The sequence below is a fragment of the Aotus nancymaae genome, unplaced genomic scaffold, assembly GCF_030222135.1.
Source record: "Aotus nancymaae isolate 86718 unplaced genomic scaffold, 86718_ANA_hifiasm-v0.15.2.pri h1tg000032l_0, whole genome shotgun sequence".
NCBI lineage: Eukaryota > Metazoa > Chordata > Mammalia > Primates > Aotidae > Aotus > Aotus nancymaae.
Genome location: NW_026988445.1, coordinates 17,481,209 through 17,504,564, shown reverse-complemented (window position 1 = coordinate 17,504,564; position 23,356 = coordinate 17,481,209). Strand labels below are relative to the sequence as shown.

Here is a 23,356-nt window from a genome sequence, read left to right as displayed (position 1 = left end):
TTCAAGTTCATGGGTAGTTGTCCAGAGAACAAAGTATGGCCTTCCCTTTACAATTGCATGTTAGAAAGTTGAGTAAATCAGAAACAGACGGCACCCTGAGTTTGTAGCTGGCTTCTAAGAAAATCCTTATAGATGATGATAACAGTCATGATGTTGAGTGATCTGTTTCTCCAGGTTTTGTGACAATACTAGTCTCTACAACTTCTCTTTATAAGACTTCAATATTTTCCTATTTCACAATTTGTCTGGCTCTCTCCATCTGGCCTAAGAAGAGCCTATTCTCATGAACAACAAAGGCAGCTACTGATATATATAAGATGGGTTCATTTTGCTGAATATACCTACAGGATATTCTCCCTAAGTCAGCATTTTCTAAAAGACAACCAATACTTCATAGCAAAAATTAGATTAACAGGATCATGTCCAATTAGTTAAAAATACCGGACCAAGCAATCTCTCTGATGTGTTAAACCACCTGGCTTTCTACTGGCTTCTATGTTCTGTTTCTGCAGATCCATGCTGCAGTCCATCAGCTTGGAAAACACATCTCTTCCTTCTCAAATGGAAAGCCCACATATTGATGATGGGTTTTTCCAGTTGATGGTTATGGCAGGGAGCAGTCTGATGCCTCATCTCCCTACGGTGGAAGAAAGGAAACTGACCAATCAAAGCATGCACCTACACAGCCCCAACTGCCCTCCAGATGGGGTGGTACCTCCCTGCACCTCAAAGTAAATTAGATTGATGCCAAGGGTCACCTCTTGAGCATCATCCAGATAATGAGGATGTCTCAGGGTGGCCACACTCTAGCTGCACGAAACCCCAGTCAGTGCTGATGGCCTCTGCTCACCATGAGTGTTCCAAAGGTCATGTTATTAACTAGTCATTCAATTGCCCAGGTTTTTTATACCTTTTTATTGCTCTGGTTTATTCCTACCCTCCCATGCAACTCTTCGTCCTTATATTCCTTTTTTTGTCTTTGAGATGGGGTCTTGCTCTGTTGCCCTGGCTGGTCTACAGTGGCACAATCATAGCTCACCGTAACCTCAAACTCCTGGGCTCAAGCAACCTTCCTGCCTCTGCCTCCTGAGTAGCTAGGACTACAAGTGCTCGATCATGCCCAGCTAATTTTTTACTTTATTTTTTTATTTTTGTAGAGACTTGGTCTCAAATTCCTGGGCTCAAGCAATCTTCCCGCCTTGGCCTCCCAAAGTGCTGGGATTACAGGCATGAGCCATTGCTCCCAACCTCATCCTTCCATTCCCAATATCTCCTCCTACATGAAGCCTTCATGGTTTCTGAAAGACTTTTTCCTATAGTCACCTCAGCCCAAAAACATGGCAGCCTATTCTTGACCTGACCTCTGTAACCTCAGTGGGAATATTTGGATTGGAGGATGATAGATTCTCCCCAGAGGACCCCACAGACAGCAGTGCCCCATGTTCAAGACCATCCTCATATATTATTTCCCTAACAGCATCATAAAATCAGAAAGCTACAACTTTTGAAATGCCTCTCAAAAGCTTATCCAATTGACCAGAGCACTGGATTACTGAGTAAAAGTCACACATTCACGCCTTCTCTGTGACTCATCCTGAGGAAAAGGCAGCCAGAGGACATGGGTAGAAAACCAGACTAAGTCCTGGGCCCAGTTCTACCAGCCAACCATATTGTGGAGCTCCTAATTTTAGATGAGGAAAGAGAATTAGTCATAGAAGTAGCTTCCTTGGCTCTCTAGAAGGAAACCATCTTTTACAGATTCAGGCCCAAAGACAGCCATAGTTGTAAACAAGATGCTCTCTTACAGCCATAGTTGTAAACAAGATGGTCTCTTACTAGCTACATCATCAGGGAAACTTTCTGAGTTTTTGTTTCCTCGCTTGCAAAGTGAGAATAACATAACAGCCTACCCACCACCCCAAGGCAAGAGCTTGAGAATGGTTCTGAAAGTGCAGGTGGGAGAACAAGGCTGTATTCAAGGGACCTGTTTCATTTGGATGAAAACTGACAACAATCCAAATCTCTTCCCCTTCTCCATGGGCATGAGCCATGGGTTTAGAGTTCTGCCTGGAACTATTCGGGATAGAAGGGGAATGGGAGGAGATCTGAAGTAACTCCCTAGAATAGCATGTGCTGCTTGCTTTTATAGACTGGATAGAATGTAATACATGTGGAAGACAGAAGAGTCATTCACTAAGTACACTAAGATACATTTGGACGGGCAGTTTGAAGGCCTTCAGGAGACTGAAATTTCCATTGTAAAGACAGCAACTGGAAGCATAATAAAGTGCTTACTACCTTGCAGGCTCTGCTGAGAGTTTTCTATGTATTTACTCGGTTCATCCACGTAATAGCTCTAAAAGGTAGGAATCATTATCATTACCCCTTCCCTCAAATCAGCCAATAAGGGGTTGAGTAAGGAGTCAACCTTCAACCCCAGACAATCAAGAAGCAGAGTCCCTATTCTCAGCCACTACAGGTGATGAGTTGTAGGAAGTCTTTCCTTTAGCACAGTAGCTGCGCCAACCATTGCTCCCACTCCTGGCTCTACCCATGTAGAACATGCAGTCCTTACTGCTCATCTGCAGATCCATTTGGGTGCGAACTCACTTTTCTGTCCAACATGTGTAAGTGTGAGTCTGTCTGTCTCAGAAATAAGAGTATGAGCTCGTGAAGGACAAGAAAGGCTGAGTGCAGTGGCTAAAACCTGTAATCCCAGCACTTCAGGAGGCTAAGGCAGGAGAATCACTTGAGCCCAGGAGTTCAAAAGCAACCCGGGTAACATAGAAAGACTTTATCTCTACAAAAAAAAAATAAAAACAAAAAAATAGCCAGCTGTGGTGGCCCAAGCCTGTGGTCCCAGCTCCTCCAGAGGCTGAGGCAGGGAGGATCGCTTGAGCCCAGGAGTTCAAGAGCAGCATGGGCAACATAGAGCAACTCCATTTCTGCAAAAAAAACTTTTAAAAAAAATAGCCATATGTGGAGGCTCAAGCCTGTGGTCTCAGCTACTCCAGAGGCTGAGGCAGAGAGGATCACTTAAACCCAGGAATTTGAGGCTACAGTGAGCCATGATTGTGCCACTGTGCTCTAGCCTGGGCAACAAAGCAAGACACTGTCTCTCAAAAAAAAAAAATGAAGGGCAAAAAGTAGATGTGTATCTTATAGACATTCCACGATACAGAGTACAGGGGAGCTTCTCTCTCCCTAGTAGAGTGGAGAAGACTAGGCTTCAGAATTAATGAACAGGAGTGTAAGTATCACTTTTCTCTCTTATTAATTATGACTTTGGGCAAATTGTAACCTTCTTAAACTTTTTTTGTCATCCATAAAATGAATATAACAATGGAAGTAACTCGTAGAGTCAGCTTATCACAGTGCCTGGTACATGATAAGCACCTAATACATTTTAGCTACCAATAACAATAATAATCCATTCTTCCAGATGGAAACTGTCATTGGGTGTCCCTCGCTCAACGGCTCATCTCCTCCCTTAGTGAGAGGCATAGTTCACCCCTCCCCAGATGATCGTCCTCAGTAAAAGTCTGCATCAGGATCTCTAACCAACTGAACTCCAACAGTTCTCAAAGGGAGAGAGGGTTCCCTGAGAGTGTTTGCAAATAGGGAGGGTGCATATTGGAATGGGGAGGAGCATTTAGTGGGTTGAGTGGCCAGGATGTGAAATAACTTGCAATGCTCAGGACTGCCCTATACAGTGAAGAATTTTCCCACCGGAAACACTAATGGTGTTTCCACTGAAAAATACAGACTGCTCTGGAAATGTTTAGAGATGAAAGACAGCAGACAAAATCATTCCAACGAACAGGTCAAAGAGGTGAGCGACCCAAATCAGTTAGGGAATCACCAATACCTCCTTATGGTTTCTGGTGGCTCTGCATGGAAGGGAATCTGACCAGCTGAGGCCAGGGTGTCCTGCAAAGCCTTGCTGACCTCCTGCAGCTGACCCAGGGACAGCCGGCCCACCAGCGGGGTCAGGTCACAGCTCTGCCACCGGAGTTGCTGCTCTTGCTCCTCGATTTCTCTTCTCAGCTGTTGATCTTTGGCTTCCAGCACAGACATCCTTGCTTGGAGAGCTTCAATTTCTTTCTGTAGAGAATGAGGAGACCAGATTTTATAAATTAACCTTGCTCATGGCAAACTGCTCTGAGGATAATGACTCATTTAAATGAGAATTGGCCATATGCACCAGAACCACAGAGCTCCCCTTCTGAGGCAGGCAGATTTTTGGAGTTTGCTGAACTGGAAAAATCATGCCAGCTTTATATTTCTAATGAGTTGGCATAAGGAAAAACATTCCCTCCCGAGCATTAAATAACTATGGGGGGTGAGCCAAGAATCTGACTTGGAAGAACCCAGCAGATATACAAATGACTTACTTCATTTCGGATGGGCGAGTTAGGACATGGGGCAGGGAGCGTCATGTACCTGAGGTCTGAGCTAAGCAGGTAACCCCAGTCACAGACCAAAACAAGAAACGCAAGTGACCCTTTGTTGGTCTGTCCCCAAACACAAGAATTCAGAATAAAGAAAAAGTTAAAAAAATCACGGCTTCTTAAGTCCACAGGACTGAAAAAAGAATGAGATGCTGCAGATAGTGCCATGCAGTCTAAAGATCATGAAAATACAAATAAATGTAATTTCTACAAATATAGCAAACTGAAATCCAAATAATCCATAAAATATCATCTAATCTTAGGGTCAACAAACAACGGCAGGTAATGAACACCCACTGAGTGCACAGCGTTATAGCAGATCATCATCTCATTGCCCATATGATTCTGAATCAAAAATAAGACTCTTAATTAACATACTTCCATGTTTTGTGCTTCTAAGAGCTCAGATCTAATCCTGGGTGTCTCCTCACTTCTTATTCGCGTTCTCTCAGCCCCAAGGTACTTCACCTACAACTTCTACTGAGGAAGGAGACCCTTAATCCTCCTAAGCTTGAAAGACCACTTCCCCCTAGACTTCTACATTGCATTTCAATAGGAGAAGTAAAGGCTGGCAGACCGGGGCACCACCCTTAATCGCACTCCTATAGATCACAAGCATGGTAGGGAGGAATCTTTCCGGAAGGCACTGTTTTTGCTTAAACACGATCAAACCCCCACCTAGTTACGTACCCCATGCCTACTTCATGGATCAAGACCCTTTCACATGTAATTTCTGAATTGTAAGCCTTTAAAAGGACAAGGATTTTCTTTGTTGGGGAGCTCGGCTGTGAAGGTATTTTCACCTGCCGCAGCTCCCGGTCAAATAAATCACCACTTCCTTCCCTGTTCCCTGATCAAGAGGTTTGTTTGCGGCTGCTCCTGCTTCACTACCTCCTGAATCCACTTCAATTATGGGAATGGGGAGAGGAATGGGGAGTTACTAAACAATGTCTACCACCAAGACATTCTAGAAAAAGGTAATGCCTCAGTGTCCCTGATTGCTCCAAGATTACACCATTACTGACAAAGTCTCTCAACTAACCTCCCTACCTCCACCTTTGACTTCCTCTACCCTACTCTTGTTTCTTTTAGTTTTTTTAACTGGTAAAATACACATAGCATAAAATTCACCATCTTGAGCATTTTTAAGTGTAGAGGTCAGTGGCATTAAGTACATTCACATTGCTGTACAACCATCACTGCCATCCATCCATAGAACTCTTTTCATCTTGCAAAACTGACACTCTGTACCCATTAAAAACTAATTCTCCATTCTCTCTTCCTCCAAGTCCCTGGGAATCACCATTCTACTTTCTCTATGAATTTAACTCCTCTAGGTAGCTCACCCAAGTAGAATCATACAACATTTATCCTTTTGTGACTGGTTTATTTCACTTAGCATGTGCTCGAGGTTCATCCATGCTGTAGTGTGTGTCAGAACTTCCTTCCCTTTTAAGACTTAGTAATATTCCATTGCATGTACATACACATTTTATCAGTTATCTGTTGATGAGCATTTGACTTGTTATCAGCTTTTGGCTATTGTGAATTATACTGCTATGAGCATGGGTGTATAAATATCTCTTTGAATCTCTGCATTCAATTTTTTGGAGATATATATATACATATATATATCCAGAATGGGGTGGCTGGACCACAAAGTAAATCAATTTCTAATTTTTTTTTTCTTTTTGAGACGGAGTTTTGCTCTTTGTTGCCCAGGCTGGAATGCAGTGGTACAATCTCAGCTCACTGCAACCTCCGCCTCCCGGGTTCAAGTGATTCTCCTGTCTCAGCCTCCCGATAGCTGGGATTACAGGCACCCGCTACCACACCCAGCTAATTTTTGTATTTTTAGTAGAGATGGGGTTTTACTATGTTCACCAGGCTGGTCTTGAACTCCTGACCTCAGGTGATCTGCCCACCTCGGCCACCCAAAGTGCTGGGATTACAGGCGTGAGCCACCGCACCTGGCCCAACTTTTAATTTTTTCAGGAAGCTGCATACTGTTTTCCATTTTGTCTTATATCCTATTCCTAATACAGTAGTCAAATTATTGACAATGTGGTCAGATCCTGTCACTTCACTGCTTAACACCATCCAGTGGTTCCCTGTTGCAAGCTGAGAAAAATCCAAATCCTTTCCAGGCCCTTTAATCTCTGACTTCCTCCCCAAATTTACACTGCTCCAGCAACATGGGCCTCCAGCTGCCCTCTGAACACAAGAGGCCCACTCCCACTCTAGGCCTTCATGTTGGTGTCCCCCTGCCCAGGATGCTTTTGCAGAAATTTCTGCAAGGCCTACTCCCTCTCCTCTTTCAAGGGTTGGGTTCAATCTCACTTCTCAATGAGTAGACTCCATCCTCCACGTCACCCTAGTCTACTCTGTGCAGCTCTTATCACCCTACAATATACCAGATAACTAATTGAGGTATTTATTTATCACTTATTGTCTATCTCCCCATTCTCACCTCCAATAGCTCAAAAGCTCCCCAAGAATCCCAAGCATTTCCAACAGTATCTGGCACTTAGTGAACCCTCAATAAATGCCTGTTGAATAAATGAATATTCAAGTACCTTTCCCCAGAGTGCTTCAAACACTAAGTGCCTGGGGCTAAAATTATATTCTCTACACTCTGACATTCTCAGGAATTGTGTAGACCTGTAATTGGCAAATGTTATTAAAAACCAAAAACCAGATTTCACATTTTCAGCTATCCAAACATGATAATGACGCACATTGACTATGTGAGTGCTCAGTTATGGGGGAAATCGTTTCAAATAAATTGCCCTGACTTTTGCCCTTCTTTGCCACCTTATTCTTGTAGTGACCTGAACGGGGCAAATTCAGATAACAAAAACACTCTATGGCGGGAGCAGAGAGGGGGAAGCCTCGAGCCTAAGCCAGGATTTAGACTTGGACAGAAGATCAATGCTCTTCCCATGAAGTCACGTTGCTTCTAATCAACGTGTCCTCATCACTCCCCACCCATGATTCACTGCTCCAGGCCCAAGCAGGCATGGACCCTGTTTCAAGATTCCCTGCCTCTGGGGTGCCCTGTCAACTTCCAGAGCTCTGGCTTTAACTCGGTGCTGCACCCAGATCTGTAGCCCCTCGATGATTCTTAGCCAACTTTGATGCACTGTTCGCAGCCAACCCTGGGCTTCCACGCAGCCGTCTCATCATTCCAGGTGTGCCTGCCTCACTCGCTCTGGACTTACAACTCTGTCTCTTAACAACTGCAGTTCACCGTCTACCATGATAGGGATTTCCATAAAGGATTTTCACAGCACAGATGTCTTTCTGACTTTCAAAGGAAGTTTCTAAAGGTCAAAATGATAAGAAGTGGCAAACTGGCCTGGCAGACAAGAAAAGCATATTCAAAAGGTAATGAGGAAGATCGAAAACAGGCTCAAACGCTGCTGAGCTTTCAACCCTCATTTGTAATGAGATTCCTACAAGCCCTCTAGTCATTCCCACCATCTCTCAGTTTTGTACTCCCCGGCTTGACAGCCAAGGCTCTAATCGCCACACTTAAGCAAAGCAAAAACCCATTTGGCTGCATTTGGCTTAAATGGATAAGAAAAATGCTGGCTGGGCACAGTGACTCACGCCTGTAATCCCAGCACTTTGGGAAACTGAGGCAGGAGGATTGTTTGAGCCCAGGAGTTCAAGAGCAGCTTGAGCAACATAGTAAGACCTGGTCTCTACTAAAAATGAACAAAGTTAGCCAGGCATGGAGGGCATGCCTGTAGTCCCAGCTACTTGGGAGGCCGAGGTGGGAGAATCACCCAGGAGCTAACTGTGCCACTGCCCTCCAACCTAGGCAACAGAGTGAGACCTTGTCTCGAAGAAAAGAAAAATGCCATCATATTTCTTATCTTTCATCTGCTCACCTGTAATTGCTGCTTTTCCTGAAGAAGCCAATCTCGTCTAGTGATGGACACGTGCAAGTTGTCCTGAGCAGTGGGTTCCAACAGCCTGGGCTCCATTCTGAGTGGGGCTTGGGTGTCATCTCCGCTGGCCCTTAAAATAACACATAGCTATTGGTACAGGTATGGGGAAGCTGAAATCCTCATGTTGACAAGAATTTTAAGAGTAAGGAACTTCACCAACTCGTCCCCAGCTGTTCTCATCCTTAGGAGGGTACCCACCTGTTTTCAGGATGAGCTCCTTAATATAAGTTTCTACTGTAATTACACTCTCTTGGGGCTTTTCCCTTTTCACCTGTTTCTTATTGATTTGGAGGGAATATAACCAGACCTTTATTCAAATGATTAGGAGTGCTGAATTCACTCTTACTATTTCCGAAATTCACCAGTTCCCTTGCCTTTACGCCATCTACCTTTCCTCTGCTCATCTAGAATCTTCCACTTTGCACTAATATTTGAGTCACTAGTCAATGAAAGGTTGTCACTGAGGGTTTTAGAAGATTTGCTCCCATGATCAGCTTTAATCACAGGGAAATATATTTCTTGCAGAGACTACATCACATTTTTTTTATTCCCAGCACTTATCACAGGGTTGAACTTAATAAAATTAGGCTAAGAGTTCCAGAAAATGCAGCTGAGCTCCTGGCAGCGTTTTCATCTACTTCCTGAAATTTTCACTGGATTAACTTTCTCTTTTTTTTTTTTGAAATGTTTTCTCACTACGGTGCCCAGGCTGGAGAGCAATGGCACAACCTTGGCTCACTCAACTTCAGCTTTCTGAGTTCAAGCAATTCTCCTGCCTCAGCCTCCTGAGTAGCCAGGACTACAGGCATGCACCACCAAGCCTAGCTAATTTTTGTATTTTTAGTAGAGATAGGGTTTCACCCTATTGGCTAGGTTGGTCTCGAATTCCTGAACTCAAGTGATCCTCCCTCCTCTGCTTGCCAAAGTGCTAGGATTACAGGTGTGAGCCACCACACCCAACCTTTAATCTTTTTTAATGTGGCTACTAGGTCATTTAAAATCATGTATGTGCCTTGCACTAGATTTTATCCAAACAGGGGCAAATACCAGGGCTGACCTTGATGGAGATTAAAAGGAGGGGTGACTGATTTGCAGATGCTTGGGTGCCAGCTTCTCAGAAAAGATTGCTAAAAGACTGTCAAAACCACTTAAAACCTGTTAGGCTCCTTCGCTTATTCTTGCCAGAGTTGACATATTTGGTGACAGTGATGCTGGTGAAAATGTGGCACAGGCTTGGACCTTACGTTGGTGAGCTGTCTTTACAGGAGACTTGGTGGTTTTTGTCACCAAAGAATGACAAATTAATCCTTAAAACATTTCATTTCTAACTCAATGCAGGTGGGAAGAAAAACAATTTACCCTAAGCAAAACTACGTCAACAATTCAAGGAGGCTATGTCTAAGAAAACATCATCAACTAAAACTAAAAGGCAAATGATGAGTTGGGAAAAATATATTGCCACACATATGGCAGAAAAAAGGATAACATTGCTAATTTAGAAGAAGTTCTATCAGATTAAGAAGGAAAAGACAAGTGTACCAACCAGAAATTCCAAAAGAAAAAAAACATATTACGGCTGAGCGTGGTGTTGAACACCTGTAGCCCCAGCTACCTGGGAGGCTGAGGCAGAGAACTGCTTGAGCCTAGGAATTTGAGACCAACCTTGGCAACATAGCAAGACCATCCCCAACCTCAAAAATAAGTGAAGCTAAACAAAACACAAAAAATGAATTGCAACGTGTTAAGGAAAATGATTATCATCCAAAGATCGCTTTAAATGCAAATCCAAACAACATAAAATATCATCTTTCACCTAACAAACTGGCCTGGCAAAGGTTTTCCAAACCATAAGTCTTTGGTGAGAGTAGGGAATAAGAATGAGACTTAAAATTAAATATAACCTGGGATTCTACATTCCCACATCTAAGTACTGATTGCATGTAAATAATCAGTTTTGGAGGGGGGTGGTTGGTTGGTTTTTTGTTTTGTTTTGTTTTTTTGAGACAGAGTTTCACTCTTGTTGCCCAGGCTGGAGTAGAATGGTGCGATCTCGGCTCACTGCAACCTCTGCCTCCTGGGTTCAAGCGATAAGCGATTCTCCTGCCTCAGCCTCCCTACTAGCTGAGATTGCAGGCACCCACCACCATGCCTGGCTAATTTTTGTATTTATAGTAAAGACAGGGTTTCACCGTATTTGGCCAGGTTGGTCTCAAGTTCCTAACCTCAGTGATCCCACTCACCTTGGCCTCCCAAAGTGCTGGGATTACAGGCAGGAGCCACCACACCCAGCCTTAATAATCACAGTTTTACACAAATATTACCTACAAAAACCATCTTTTCTCTTAGTAGCCCAAGACTGAAAATAATCGTACCCCAGCATGAGGACCTCTTAGCAATGCTAAGTAGCCACTAAAATTAGGTCACACAAGAAGATACATTGACCTGGAAAATGTTCACTATTTATTGCTATGTTTTCTAAAGCAGGTTTTATGGCAAAATGTATAAAATAAACCATTGTAAAAATATTGTTAGCATGTATATAAAATTTAAAAAATATATTCACCAAAATGCTATCAGCTCTTATCTCTGGGTGGTGGGATCACTTTTTTCAGTTGCTCTTTCTTAAGTTTCTCTAGTAAGCGTGCATCATTTTTACAACTGTAACATAAAATGTTTGCCAACACACACTAAGTAGCCGCACTTTTGATTTGAATATTTTAACACAGCCAATCAGTCTTGTAGCTCTTGAACATGCCTGTGTTTTAAATAAAGCCCATCAATAACCTCATCTTCAAGGTCATCTTCCCTTGCAGAGGAGCAGATATCTATAGCTTCTGACACTTGCAGGCATAAACTCAGCATCCTGAAAGGGCCAAATTAAACCTATCCCCTCCTCCCGTGGAGTCTCCCACACAGCTAGATCTTGTCTGCCACCTTTGTACTTATTTCAGGGCTCAACGAGGAGATGCGTGAAGCTGCATGTTCTTATTTATATATTAACACAGGGTCGCACTACCTCCGCATTTCTTAGAAAAGAAAATGAGTAACTGATCCTAATATACGTTGTGCTATGTCTGTCTCCTTTCACTCCTACCCCATTTCATTCATTCAGAAAAAGAAAAAACATTACTGAGCTCCCCTGCTATGTACTATGGATTGTGCTTGGCGCTGGGGACACAATGGTGAACAGGACTTGGTTCTTCCATGGAGCAGGGGAGACAAATGCATCAGCAGAAAAATTACCAGGCAGTGAAGAAACGGGCAATGCAAGGCACAGACCAACGACGGTAGACTTTAAAGCTGGGGGAGATTCTCCCCCTTGCTGAGTCTTAACTCGACACTTGCAAAATAAGTGAACCAACCAACCACCGTGCAATGAAGCAGGCTTTATGTTTTTAGAAACAATACTAGAAAATATGTCACCTCAGCTTTTCTAAGATAGAAAATAGCAGTTACAGAAAAAGGAAGCTTGCTTTTGTTCCTATGTCTAACACATCAGATTCTCTGAATAACCTTTAATAGTCATTTATTGTAACATAAGATGCAATTTAGAAATCTATTCCTTGTTTCATGTGTTTAAAGGCAAGTAATGGTCAGGCGTGGTGGCTCACGCCTCTAATCGCAGCACTTTGGGAGGCCAAGTCAGGCAGATCATGAGGTCAGGACATCGAGACCATCCTGTGTAACACGGTGAAACCCTGTATCTACTAAAAATACAAAAAATTAGCCGGGCGTGGTGGTATGCACCTGCAGTCCCAGCTACTCGGGAGGCTGAGGCAGGAGAATCAGTTGAACCCTGGAGGCAGAGGTTGCAGTGAGCCGAGATAGCACCACTGCATTCCAGCCTGGGTGACAGAGCGATACTCTGTCTCAAAAAAAAAAAAAAAAAAAAAAAAAGGCAAATAATAATAGCAGCATAGCAGCAGCAACAAAAATCGTTAAACTGATAATAAAATAAACTACTATGAATTAAGAATATTCTGTACACCAGAAGATGAAGATGCTATTATGCCAGTTTTGCTGATGAGGAAACTGAGTCCCAGGGGGTCAGAGTCTAGCCCACGGCCACGCAGACAGCAGGAAGCAGACTTTAGGAGTCAGTGTGGATCAGTCTGAGTCCCAGGTTCCAGTTCTTTCCCAGATACCACATGTCATTAGGTTCTCAGCAAGCCCAGGAATTTCCATCTCCCCTGCCTTCCAGTCACCATCCACACACACCCATTGTTTGAGTCCTCTTGCTGGCTCTCAGCAGGGCAGTGCAACGTGGGAAGTGCACAGCACGTGGAGGTAAAGGCCACCCTTTGGGTCTTGGTTCTGCCTTCTTCATGCTGTGTCGCTGGACTTACCTAATCTCTCTGAATTTTACTTTCTTTGTTTTTAAAATGAGAATGACAATGACAATGACAAGAATGCCTTCCCTATGTAGCGAACTATGGGAACAAATCGATTTGACAAACGACCACTGGGCATCTACTGTATACAGACCCCATCCTCATACCGGGGCATTTGGGGATGGAGACAGAACTTCCTTCCTCAAGAAGCTTGCGTTGGTTGATCTCCCCAGCATCTCAATATTTGCATCGGGAAAACAAATACTGCACTCCTGTCTAAAGTACCCACTTCCTATACAGAGTAACAAAAATGAAAGATATGGGCCAGGTGTGATAGCATAAGCCCGTAATCCCAGCACTTTGGGAGGCCAGGGCAGAAGGATCACTTGAGCTCAGGAGCTCTAGTACAGCCTGGGAAAGACAGTGAGACCTCATCTCTACAAAAAAATTAAAAATTAGTCAGGCATGGTGGCACGTGCTTCTAGTCCCAGCTACTCAGGAGGCTGAAGTGGCAGGATCAGTTGAACTCAGGAGGTAGAGGCTACAGTGAGCTATGATCATGCTGCTGCACTCCAGCCCGGGGAACAGGGCAATTAAGAAGGAAGGAAAGAAGGAAGTAAGGAAGGGAGGGAGAGAGGGAAGGAGGGAGGGAGGGAAGGAAGGGAGGGAGGAAGGAAGGAAAGAGGAAGGAAGGAAAGAGGAAGGAAAGAGAGGAAGGAAGGAAGGGAGGGAAGGAGGGAGGAAGGGAAGGGAAGGTGGAAGGGAGGGAGGAAGGAAGGAAGGAAAGAGAGAGGAAGGAAAGAGGAAGGGAGGGAGGGAGGGAAGGGACAGGAAGGGAGGAAAGGAGGGAGGGAGGAAAGAGAGAGGAAGGAAGGGAGGAAAGGAAAGAGAGAAAAAGAAGGAAGGAGGGAAGGAGGGAAGGAAGGAAGGAAAAGATAAAAATGTGTCTGAGGATCTTTATGTGTGTTGGAAGAAGTGTCTGGAACAAAACCATCCTCAGCTACTGATGTCTGTGGGAATGAAACACACTTCTTCCTCTGGCTCCAGAGTCTCCACCTGTTTGCACAGTTCCTCATTCCTGACTATGAACTAGGGGAGGGAAGGGATTGAGCTTATCTCATGGTGATGACCCCAGTGCCTGGCACTGAGTAGGGGCTTGGCAAATATTTATTGAATGGTTCAATGAGCCTGTGCCCTAGAAAATCCAGAAGTCGTTTATATTCACTTTTCTATTGCATTGGATCATTTATTTGCACTAATTTATATCTCAATTTGCTCTGCTTATGCTAATATTAAGAGTTTCTTGAATTTCCTAAATAGATACCATCTGGGTCAGGATGAGAGTCATTGAAGGAAATCAACACAGAATTGAAAATTAGCTACAGAGGAGCTACAGGTGGGAAACTGGGAATTCTCTATATTACCATTAATCACATTCATTACTTAATCCATAAGAAAATCCCCTGTGATTAACGAAAACCCCTCTGTCTGCCTCTCATATTCTTACTCCAGGTAGAGAAAGGGATCCACAGACCGCTGAGCGATGGCCCCAGGACGCACTGTAGCTCAGTGATGAAGCAAGGGACGGGCTTCTGAGTCAGGCTTCCTCTCTGTTCTGCAATGTTGTCCCCTTTACATTTAATAATTCTCAATGTGTAATCCCTAATGTCACTGCAAATTAGCATTGCTGCTGTAAACTAATCAGTATGCAAAATGAGCAAATCCCTCAGGGCAAGAATTAAAAACATGCAGGGTAGAGTGTTAGAACAGCACTCAGTGCCAATGGGAACTCAGGTGTCCAAGATTACAGCCAGACCCAGAGTTTCATACAGGTCTCCACCGGGACCAGCCCAATAATACTGGAAAAATCTTGGCCTTTCTATGCTACTGTCTTTTCCAATGATTTAAAGGAGGATAAAATCCATTCATAAAATAAGATCCTACATCACAGAAAAAATTAGCTCCAAATTGCACAGGAAAAAATGTTTTCATTGTATTGATAACTTTTACAATGTGACTGTTGTGAATGCATATTTCAGGAACATTGAAAAAAGAATGAAGAAATCATCTAGGTGTCTGTGGTTCCTGTGCCAGCTTGTTAAGCAGTGCGTGCCTGTGATGAGCCTACATTGCCTCCTCCTTCCCAGCCCAGCACTCAGGCCCTCTGGGCCCTCTAGTGCCTTTGGCATTGCTCAACGGGCCACCTTCAGAAGCCTTTGCAAGTGAGAATGTTGATGGGGCAAGGAGAAGCCAGGAAATCCACCTGTGAGAAAATCCTGCACCAGAACTGCTCGTGACAATGCTGTGGTTTATACATAATCACAGGTAACACAGGAGGTCCCTCTCTGAAACCCTAATGTTGTTAGAGTAGCAGAAAAATTGCTTTGTGCCGCTGCTGGAATCGCAGAATTTTAGTCTCAGAGAAGACCAAAACTATCAAGGCTGATGTTCTCACTGTCACAGTTAGAAAAATGCCGTCCTGAGGGATTGCCACCTTTCAGATGACTCGTTCTGGCAACAAGAGTTGGGTTTGACTCTTCTGATTAAGGTTGCTAATCGCTGCTCCCTACTGATGACTATTCTACCAAATTTATGTCATATGATTTGTGTGTTGCATCTCTCCCTCTTGGGGAAGATGGTGATAAAGAAGGGGTTTGGGCCAGTCATAGAACCAATGAAGTGTACTTTAAACCTAGAAATAGCTTGCACTTTCAATAAACAATGTCCTAACTTACCAAGGCCACTCTGAGAGCACAAAAGAATACTGTAAAATTGCCAGAGACAATACAGGTTACTTTATAATTCTTCCTTACAGATACAATTTGGGTCTACAAAGTAAGGAGCGTGGAGAAGTCACATTCCTTGGGAAACTGACTTTCATTGTTCTATACAGTTTTATCCCACTCATAGAAATGACCGGCCTCCAAGAGAGACACATGAATATTTATTTGGGTTAATAATAGTTATGCCTGATGCCACCAGCCTCAGGACAGACTTCGGTTGAATTTGATCAAAGAGGATGATATGGGAGACCTTTATCTGGGGGCTTTTATTTACAATCCAGTAATTCCAAAACAAGTTCTGAGGAGTCTTCTGTGGCTCACAACTTACTTTTCCCCTCTTGTCCTTTCTTCCTTCTCTTCTGGAGGCCATGACAAACGGTCTGGAGCTGGTCTCCTGGAAGTGGGACATAGGGCACACCACTGTTCCTTGTGGTTCAGTGATCTGATCTGATTTGAGGTTCAGAAATATATGCTGGTATGTTGGTAATAATTTTTTTTGAGACGGAGTTTCACTCTTATTGCACAGACTGGAGTGCAATGGTGCAATCTCAGCTCACCGCAACCTCCACCTGCTGGGTTCAAGTGATTCTCCTGCCACAGCCTCCCAAGTAGCTGAGATTACAAGCATGAGCCACCATGCCCGGCTAATTTTGTATTTTTAGTAGAGATGGGGTATCTCCATGTTGGTCAGGCTGGTCTTGAATTCCCAACCTAAGGTGATCCGCCCGCCTCAGCCTCCCAAAGTGCTGGGATTACAGGCATGAGCCACCGCGCCCAGCCTACAAATTTTTTTTTCTTAGCAACGGGGTCTTGCTCTGTCAGTCAGGCTAGAGTGTTGTGGTGTAATCATAGCTCACTACAGCCCTAAACTCCTGAGTGCAAGCAATCCTGCTGACTTAGCTTTCCAATTAGCTAGAACTACAGGTGTGTGCCACCACATCTGGCTAGTGTTTTGTTTTGTTTTGTTTTGTTTGTGGAGATGGGGGTCTCACTATGTTGCTCAGGCTCGTCTCAAACTCTCTGTCTCAAGCAACCCTCCTGCCTCAGCCTGCCAAAGAGCTGGGATTTCAGGTGTGAGCCTTCATGTCCAGCCAGTAATGAAAATTTTTATGTTGTATGATAGCCATCTCATTTTACGTCCTGGGTAAAATGTGTCTGTAACAGTTATTTTCTGGACTCATACAGTGTACCTTGATTCTAATCTCCAGAGCTTAGAGCCGACCATCACTGAACTCTGTTACACTGAATGCTGTGATGGTCCCTACATGACAACCAAAGGGAAATACAGAATCACGTTTCAGGACCAGGTGAGGTGGCTCACGCCTGTAATTCCCAGACTTTGGGACGCTGAGGCGGGTGGACCACTTGAGGTCGGGAGTTTGAGACCAGCCTGACCAACATGGAGAAACCCTGTTTCTACTAAAAATACAAAGTTAGCCGGGTGTGGTGGCACATGCCTGTAATCCCAGCTACTCGGGAGGCTGAGACAAAAGAATCACTTGAACCTGGGAGGCAGAGGTTGCGGTGAGCCAAAATCATATCATTGCACTCCAGCCTGGGCAACAAGAGTGAAACTCCATCTCAAATGTGTATATATATATCACATGTTTCAAAGGCAATTGAGGAACAATTGGTCAGAGGAAGAATGAGTCTGTCCAGAAGCATCACAGGGCTGCACAACATTCATCTTCTCTGTTCCCATCTCAAAGGAAGTATTCTTGTGGGAAATACGTGGACAAGCAAACTGGGGCTCTGCCTTGATAAGCCCCACTGGAAAACCATGGTAGACCTTTGTTTTAAAGTTTGTTGTATTTTGTTTGCTTGAGTTTGAAGTTATCCATTGGGAAAAGGTCTTTGATAAAGAACATTTAGTGTGCACATGCACACAAACACATGCATGCACACACACAACTTAGGTTACAAATACGACCAGTTTTCATGTACATGTTGGTGAAGATCCAGTGGAAAAATGCATGGGATGTATAGTTAGAGAAATGCAATGTATTCATGAGAAAATTATCATCCAAATGTGTGATAGTAGGCTAACCCTCTCTCTTGGGAGAAAGGAAAAATAACTTTCCTTTGACTGGGTGGAAGACACAGCAGGAACAGAAGCCTCTCCTCTTCTGATCCCTTTTGTCACAGGATATGGAGGTAGAATTTTCCTGTTGCTCCAGAGTTGGAAACTAAAGCTGAAGGACGTAGACCTGAATGCCCTGCATTCTGAATCCCTAGTGTTGGAGTGGGGCATCCTACCCCTGGGGCTGCTCAGCCAGCACCACTGCAATCAACCACCACTCTCAAGCCCACCCACCCGCTGGCCATGTAGGAAACGGAGTCTTCATGAGAGATGCATTTTTCTCCCCTACCCTATGGCTTGCCGGTCCAAACCTGGCCCACACGAGAGAAAACTCTTCTACTCAACCCAGTGGGAAAAAAATCTACTAGGTTCACTCATAAAGATTGGGGGTGCCCTGCAAGAAGGAAGACTGACAACTAATCCTCCAACGTGGGTATCTGTCTGTGTTTAGGTTCTCCTAGAGCAGAGCCTGAGACAGGGACCTGAGCGTAGTTGTTTTTTGAAGAAGTGATCCCCAAGAAACTGGAGTGAGAAAGAGGAAAACTGAATAAAAGGTTCATTGTGGAGCTGATTACCACATGGGCAAATGGAACCCAATGGGCAAAGGGTTCTTAGTAGTAGGAACCTTCTAGAAAATTTAAAAAAAAAAAAAAGAATGTGTGGAGCCTGCCTCAGAACTGTTCCCTGAGAGGCTGGGTAGGCTGGGGCATTGAGCGAGTGTCACTCTCAGGGCAGTATCCACCCCCCCACCCCCTTCACACAGCTTCCGAGGAGAATACCTGTGCAGACAGGCTGGATAAGCCTATTGGGTGCCTGAGTGGAAAGCCGACAGTGAGCAGGGTTCCCAGATGTGGAGGAAATTGGAGGGAGGCCAAGGGATTGGGACACAGGGCACCAAAACTGTCCGCTGCAACACTGTTTAAGCAACTCACTTCTTTTGTGTCGCTGCCCCCTCAAGCAGGGGTAAAGGAATTAGAGAGAGCTAACAGGGCAGAGAGGGTCTGTTATGGGGTGGCCTGAGCATACACCATTCGTTGTGGCAGAGATACATGAACTTCCCACGGGAATCAAGTGGACATCACGAAAGTTATTCCTCCAACAAGCAAACCCATTGGGCCAGGGGACCCCATATAAGAGGGGCCAAATGACTTGAGTACCGATATCCGCCATCAGAGGAACCTGGTTTACCCCTGAAGGTAGTTAAAACTCTCCAGGCTGCTGGCAGGATCTGAACATATCAAGGGTGACCCAGGGTGCTCTTCTACATGAGTTCAGAGGATTAAACAGTGTGTTTCAAAAAGTTGAATTACATTGTGATTTTTAAGAACAAAGTGACAATAAAAATAATAACACACAAAGTATCTGATTGTATCTGGCTGTTTACAGCTTCTTAAATCTTATCCTAAACTACATTTTCTTAATCTGGGAGCCAAAGATCCTCTAAGGAGTGAATGAATAACTCAGAAGACCTGTGAGTCTCCTGAAACCACACTCAATAGTTTGCGTACATATACATACATGGTTTCGCAATAGAGGAAGTCTGTAGCTTTCATCAGCTTCTCAAAATAAATAAATACTTGATCCCAGAAAGGTTAACAGGAACTTATTTGCGTTATGAATTAGTATTTAAATTTTTTCATGTTGATACAACTATTTTATTTCTACAGGAAAAGCACCACTCATTCAAAAATATTATATTTCCCCCTTGATGCAGAGGGAGAGTCTGTGAGAGCTGTTTCTGTCCAGGCTCTGGGCTGTGTGGGCTTCAGCCTGGCACCATGGCCCCCTAGTGGTCACTGTGAAAACTGCAGTGGGTAGTTAGCACACTGAAAGGTTTTAAAAAATTATTAGTAACTATGTAATTGTGTTAATATGCATTAGAAAAATTTCAGAAAGTTAATTCCAATTCATTATTTTCTAGTTATGGCAATAATAAGACATAAGAAAAGAAATAATAATTTCTTTTCTTAGCAAAAGAAAATCCAAGATAAAACATAAATAACTGAAGTTTAGAAACCAGTGATCTAATTTAACCCCCTTATTTTTTGATGAGGGGAGTGTAATTTGGAGAGATTTGATAACTACACCAAGCCATATACAGCTGGTTAGTGGAAGAGAAGGGACCAGAACTGACCTCCTATCCAAGGTTCTGTCAAGATTCTGTGCAACCCTTCTTGCTGGTAATTTCAGAAGAAAAGCTATAGGAGCATTTTCCTCTAGGGCAACTGAATCCCAATAAAGTGAAGTCAGTTTCTCTCTCTCTCTCTCTCTCCCTCGATACTCACATATACGTTTGTGAACCTATATATAGCTACATATGCATATGTGTCACATTCACACATTAAATGAATACAGAATACAGATTATGGGCCAAACACTGTTCTAGTCTCTAGAAATAGAAAGATAAATATAATACAGTCTTGTCCTCAAGGAGCTTATCATCTGTCAGAGTAAACAGATATTCAAGAAAACAGATTTATTTAAGTCCTAAGCAGAAGCAAAGTCATTCAAGGTGTGCTGTCATTCAAGAGGGAGGGGAGGCGGTGTGACTGATGAGCAGAGCTTTGCAAGAATATTAGTTTACTAAGTCTGGAAGAACGGGCAATAGTTGGTGACCACAATGGGCCATGAGCAAGATCACAGAATCTACAAACATTCAGAATATGGGGGTAACTTACAACACTTCTGTAAGGCTCTATTGCAGATGCTGGTAATGGCTAGTTAAATGCAGGGGCTGGATCATGAAGGCTTTGGATATCATGCTAAGCAACATGAATTTTATCCTGCAAGCAATGGGGAGCCATTAAGCATAATGTAATATTTCTATCACGTCCTTGTGGAAGATGAATGAGAGGCAGTAATAATGAAATCAGAAATACCAGCAAGGAGACCACTGCAATAATCCAGATTTAAATTGTTAAAGAGCAGAACCAAAGCATTGTTGTGCAGGTGAGACAAGTGAGTGGGTACGGGAGAGACAGACAGTGGAAGGAACAGGACTTAGTGACCAGTGACTGCAGGGAGGGATGGAAAAGGAGGAGCCAGAGATGCCTCAGAGTCCTTGCTTGGGTAACTGGGTAAATGGCAGTGAAAGTCACTGAGACTGGGGATATAGGAGAAGGAACTGAATGGGGAGAACAATAGTAAATGTAGTTTAAAAGACAGTAAACTTAGTAAAAGGCAAGGATAAAGAGATGGTAACTTTAAGGACAAAAAGATACTAAATTTAGTAAAGATAAGGGAGATGCTCAATGGAAAACAGAATTGTGGATTGGAATTCTGGAAATAAATCAGGGCTAGAGATAGAAATTTGATAAAAATTAGTATAGAAACAGTATCTTAATCCTCAGGGCATTTGAGACCACCCAGAAATAAGATACAAAGTGAGAAGAGAGGAAAAGCTAGAACAGAAGACAGAGGAACATCAACATTAAAGAGAAAGGAGCCAGGAATGGTGGTTCACGCCTGTAATCCCAACACTTCAGGAGCCCAAGGTGGGAGAATTGCTTGAGCCCAGGAGTTCAAGACCAGCCTGGCCAATAGAGTCAGACCCTGTCTCAAAAAAAAAAGAAGAAGAAGAAAGGGAGAAAGGAGCTCAAAAGACATTAAGAAAAATGGCCAGAAAGGTAACAAGACGACCAGGAAGGGTGAAATCATGAAAGCCAAAGGGAGCGGGAGTTTTACGAATGAATTTAAATATTCTAGACACTGCCGTGATAAATGGCAGAAAAATAATTGAAAAACGCCTTTTAAATTAAGCTAATAGAAAGTCATTGCTGACTTTGATAGAGACCTGAAGAGTGATAGAGATAGAAACCAGGTCACAGTGGGCTCAACAAGTGAATGGAACATAAAAGCACAGTATACAGACAACTCCTGTGAGGAAAAGGAAAGAGGATGGTAGCTCATAAAGAAAGCCAACAGCTAATATTATCTTGATAAATGTTTAATAAAGACTCATACTTTTCTGGGGGCCTTATTAGGTTGAACCCCATAAAAAGTTTGCCAGGTTTGAAACAGTCAAATATAAGAGATGCCCTTATGGTGTAACCTAATATAATTAAGCATGCATGACACTGGCTTTTAGTTAATCATATTCTATTATAAACTGGCAAGACCATGATAAAATCATCACTCACTGCTATGATTTGGATTTGTGTCCCCACCCAAATCTCTTGTTGAATTGTAATCCCTGATGTGGGAGTTAGGGCCTGGTCGGAGGAGGTGATTGAATCATAAGAATGGATATTACATGAATGTTTAGCACCATCCCCTGGTGTTCTCGTGATAGAGTTCCCAAAACATCTGGTTGTTTAAAAGTAAATAACACCTCCCATTTTTCCCTCTCTTGCTGCTCCAGCCACATGATATGTCTGCTCCCTTTTCACCTTCTGCCATGATTGTAAGTTACCTAAGGACTTCCCAGAAGCCAAGCAGATGCCAGATCATGCTTCCTGTACATCCTGCAGAACTGTAAGCCTATTAAGCCTCTTTTCTTTATAAATTACCCAGTCGCGGGTATTTTTTTTATAATAATGTGAAGACAGACTAATACAGAAAATTGGTACAAAGAAGTGGGGCATTGCTATAAAGATACCTGAAAATGTGGAAGTGGCTTTGAAATTGGGTAATGGGCAGAGGTTGAAAGAGTGTGGATGGCTCAGAAGAAGACAGGAAGATGAGGAAAAGTTTGGAAATTCCTTGAAACTGATTAAATGGTTATGACCAAAATGCTGGTAGTTATATGAACAGTGAAAGCCAGGCTGACGAAGTCTCAGATTGAAATGAGGAACTCAGTGGGAACTGAAGTAAAGGTCAATTTTGTTATGCCTTAGCAAAGAACTTAGCTGCACTGTCCCCCTGCTCTAGGTTGTTTGTGGAACTCTGAACTTGAGAGTAATGATTTAGGGTATCTGGTGGTAGAAATTTCTAAGCAGCAAAGCATTCAAGATGTGGCCTGGCTGCTTCTAACAACCTGTGCTTATATGCATGAGCTAAAGTCATAAAAGGTTGGAAAATTTGCAGCTTGGCCATGTGGTAAGAAAAAAAAAGGCCAATTTTCAGGGGAGGAATTCAAGCAGGCTGCAAAAATTTGCATAAGTGAAAAGAATCTGTGTGCTAATAGCTAAGACAATGGGGAAAAGGCCTCAGAGGCATTTTAGAGACCTTCATGGCAGCCCTTCCCATCACAGGCTTGGAGGCCTATGAGGACAGAATGGTTTCATGGGCCAGGCCCAGGGCCCCACTGCTTTGCACAGTCTCAGAACACTGCTCTCCACACTGCTCTGTTTTTCCAACTCCAGCCTTGGCTCAAAGGGGTCCAGATATAGCTTGGGCCACTGCTTCTGAGGGTGCAAGCCATAAGCCCTGGCAATTTCCACATGGTGATAAGACTGAGAGTCCACAGAGTACAAGAGTTGAGGCTTGGGAGCATCTGCCTAGATTTCAGAGGAAGCATGAGCTTGGTTGCCTGGGCAGAAGTCTGCTGCAGGGGAGGAACCCTCATGGAGAACCACTACTAGGGTAGTGTGGAGGGGAAATATGGGGTTGGAGCCCCAACACCAAGTCCCCATGGGGGCACTGCCTAGTGGAGCTGTGAAAAGGGGTCCACCATCTGTGAAGACCTGGAATGATAGATCCACTGGCAGCTTGCACTCTCAGCATGGAAAAGCTGCAGGCACTCAACGCCAGCCTATGAGAGCAGCTGCAGGGGCTGAACCCTGCAAAGCCACAGAGGCAGGGCTGCCCAAGTTCA

At 43.6% G+C, this 23,356-nt stretch overlaps 1 protein-coding gene across 1 annotated transcript in view; it reads right to left on the bottom strand.

Moving 5' to 3' along the window:
• Nucleotides 1-23,356, bottom strand: part of DISC1 (DISC1 scaffold protein) — a 365,698-nt gene that overhangs the window by 234,725 nt on the left and 107,617 nt on the right. The window contains exons 5-6 of the mRNA XM_064383602.1: nucleotides 8,348-8,477; nucleotides 3,869-4,104 (exon numbers count right to left, since the gene is read on the bottom strand). Of these exons, the coding sequence (XP_064239672.1) occupies nucleotides 3,869-4,104; nucleotides 8,348-8,477 (366 nt within the window). The remainder of the gene's footprint in view (nucleotides 1-3,868; nucleotides 4,105-8,347; nucleotides 8,478-23,356) is intronic.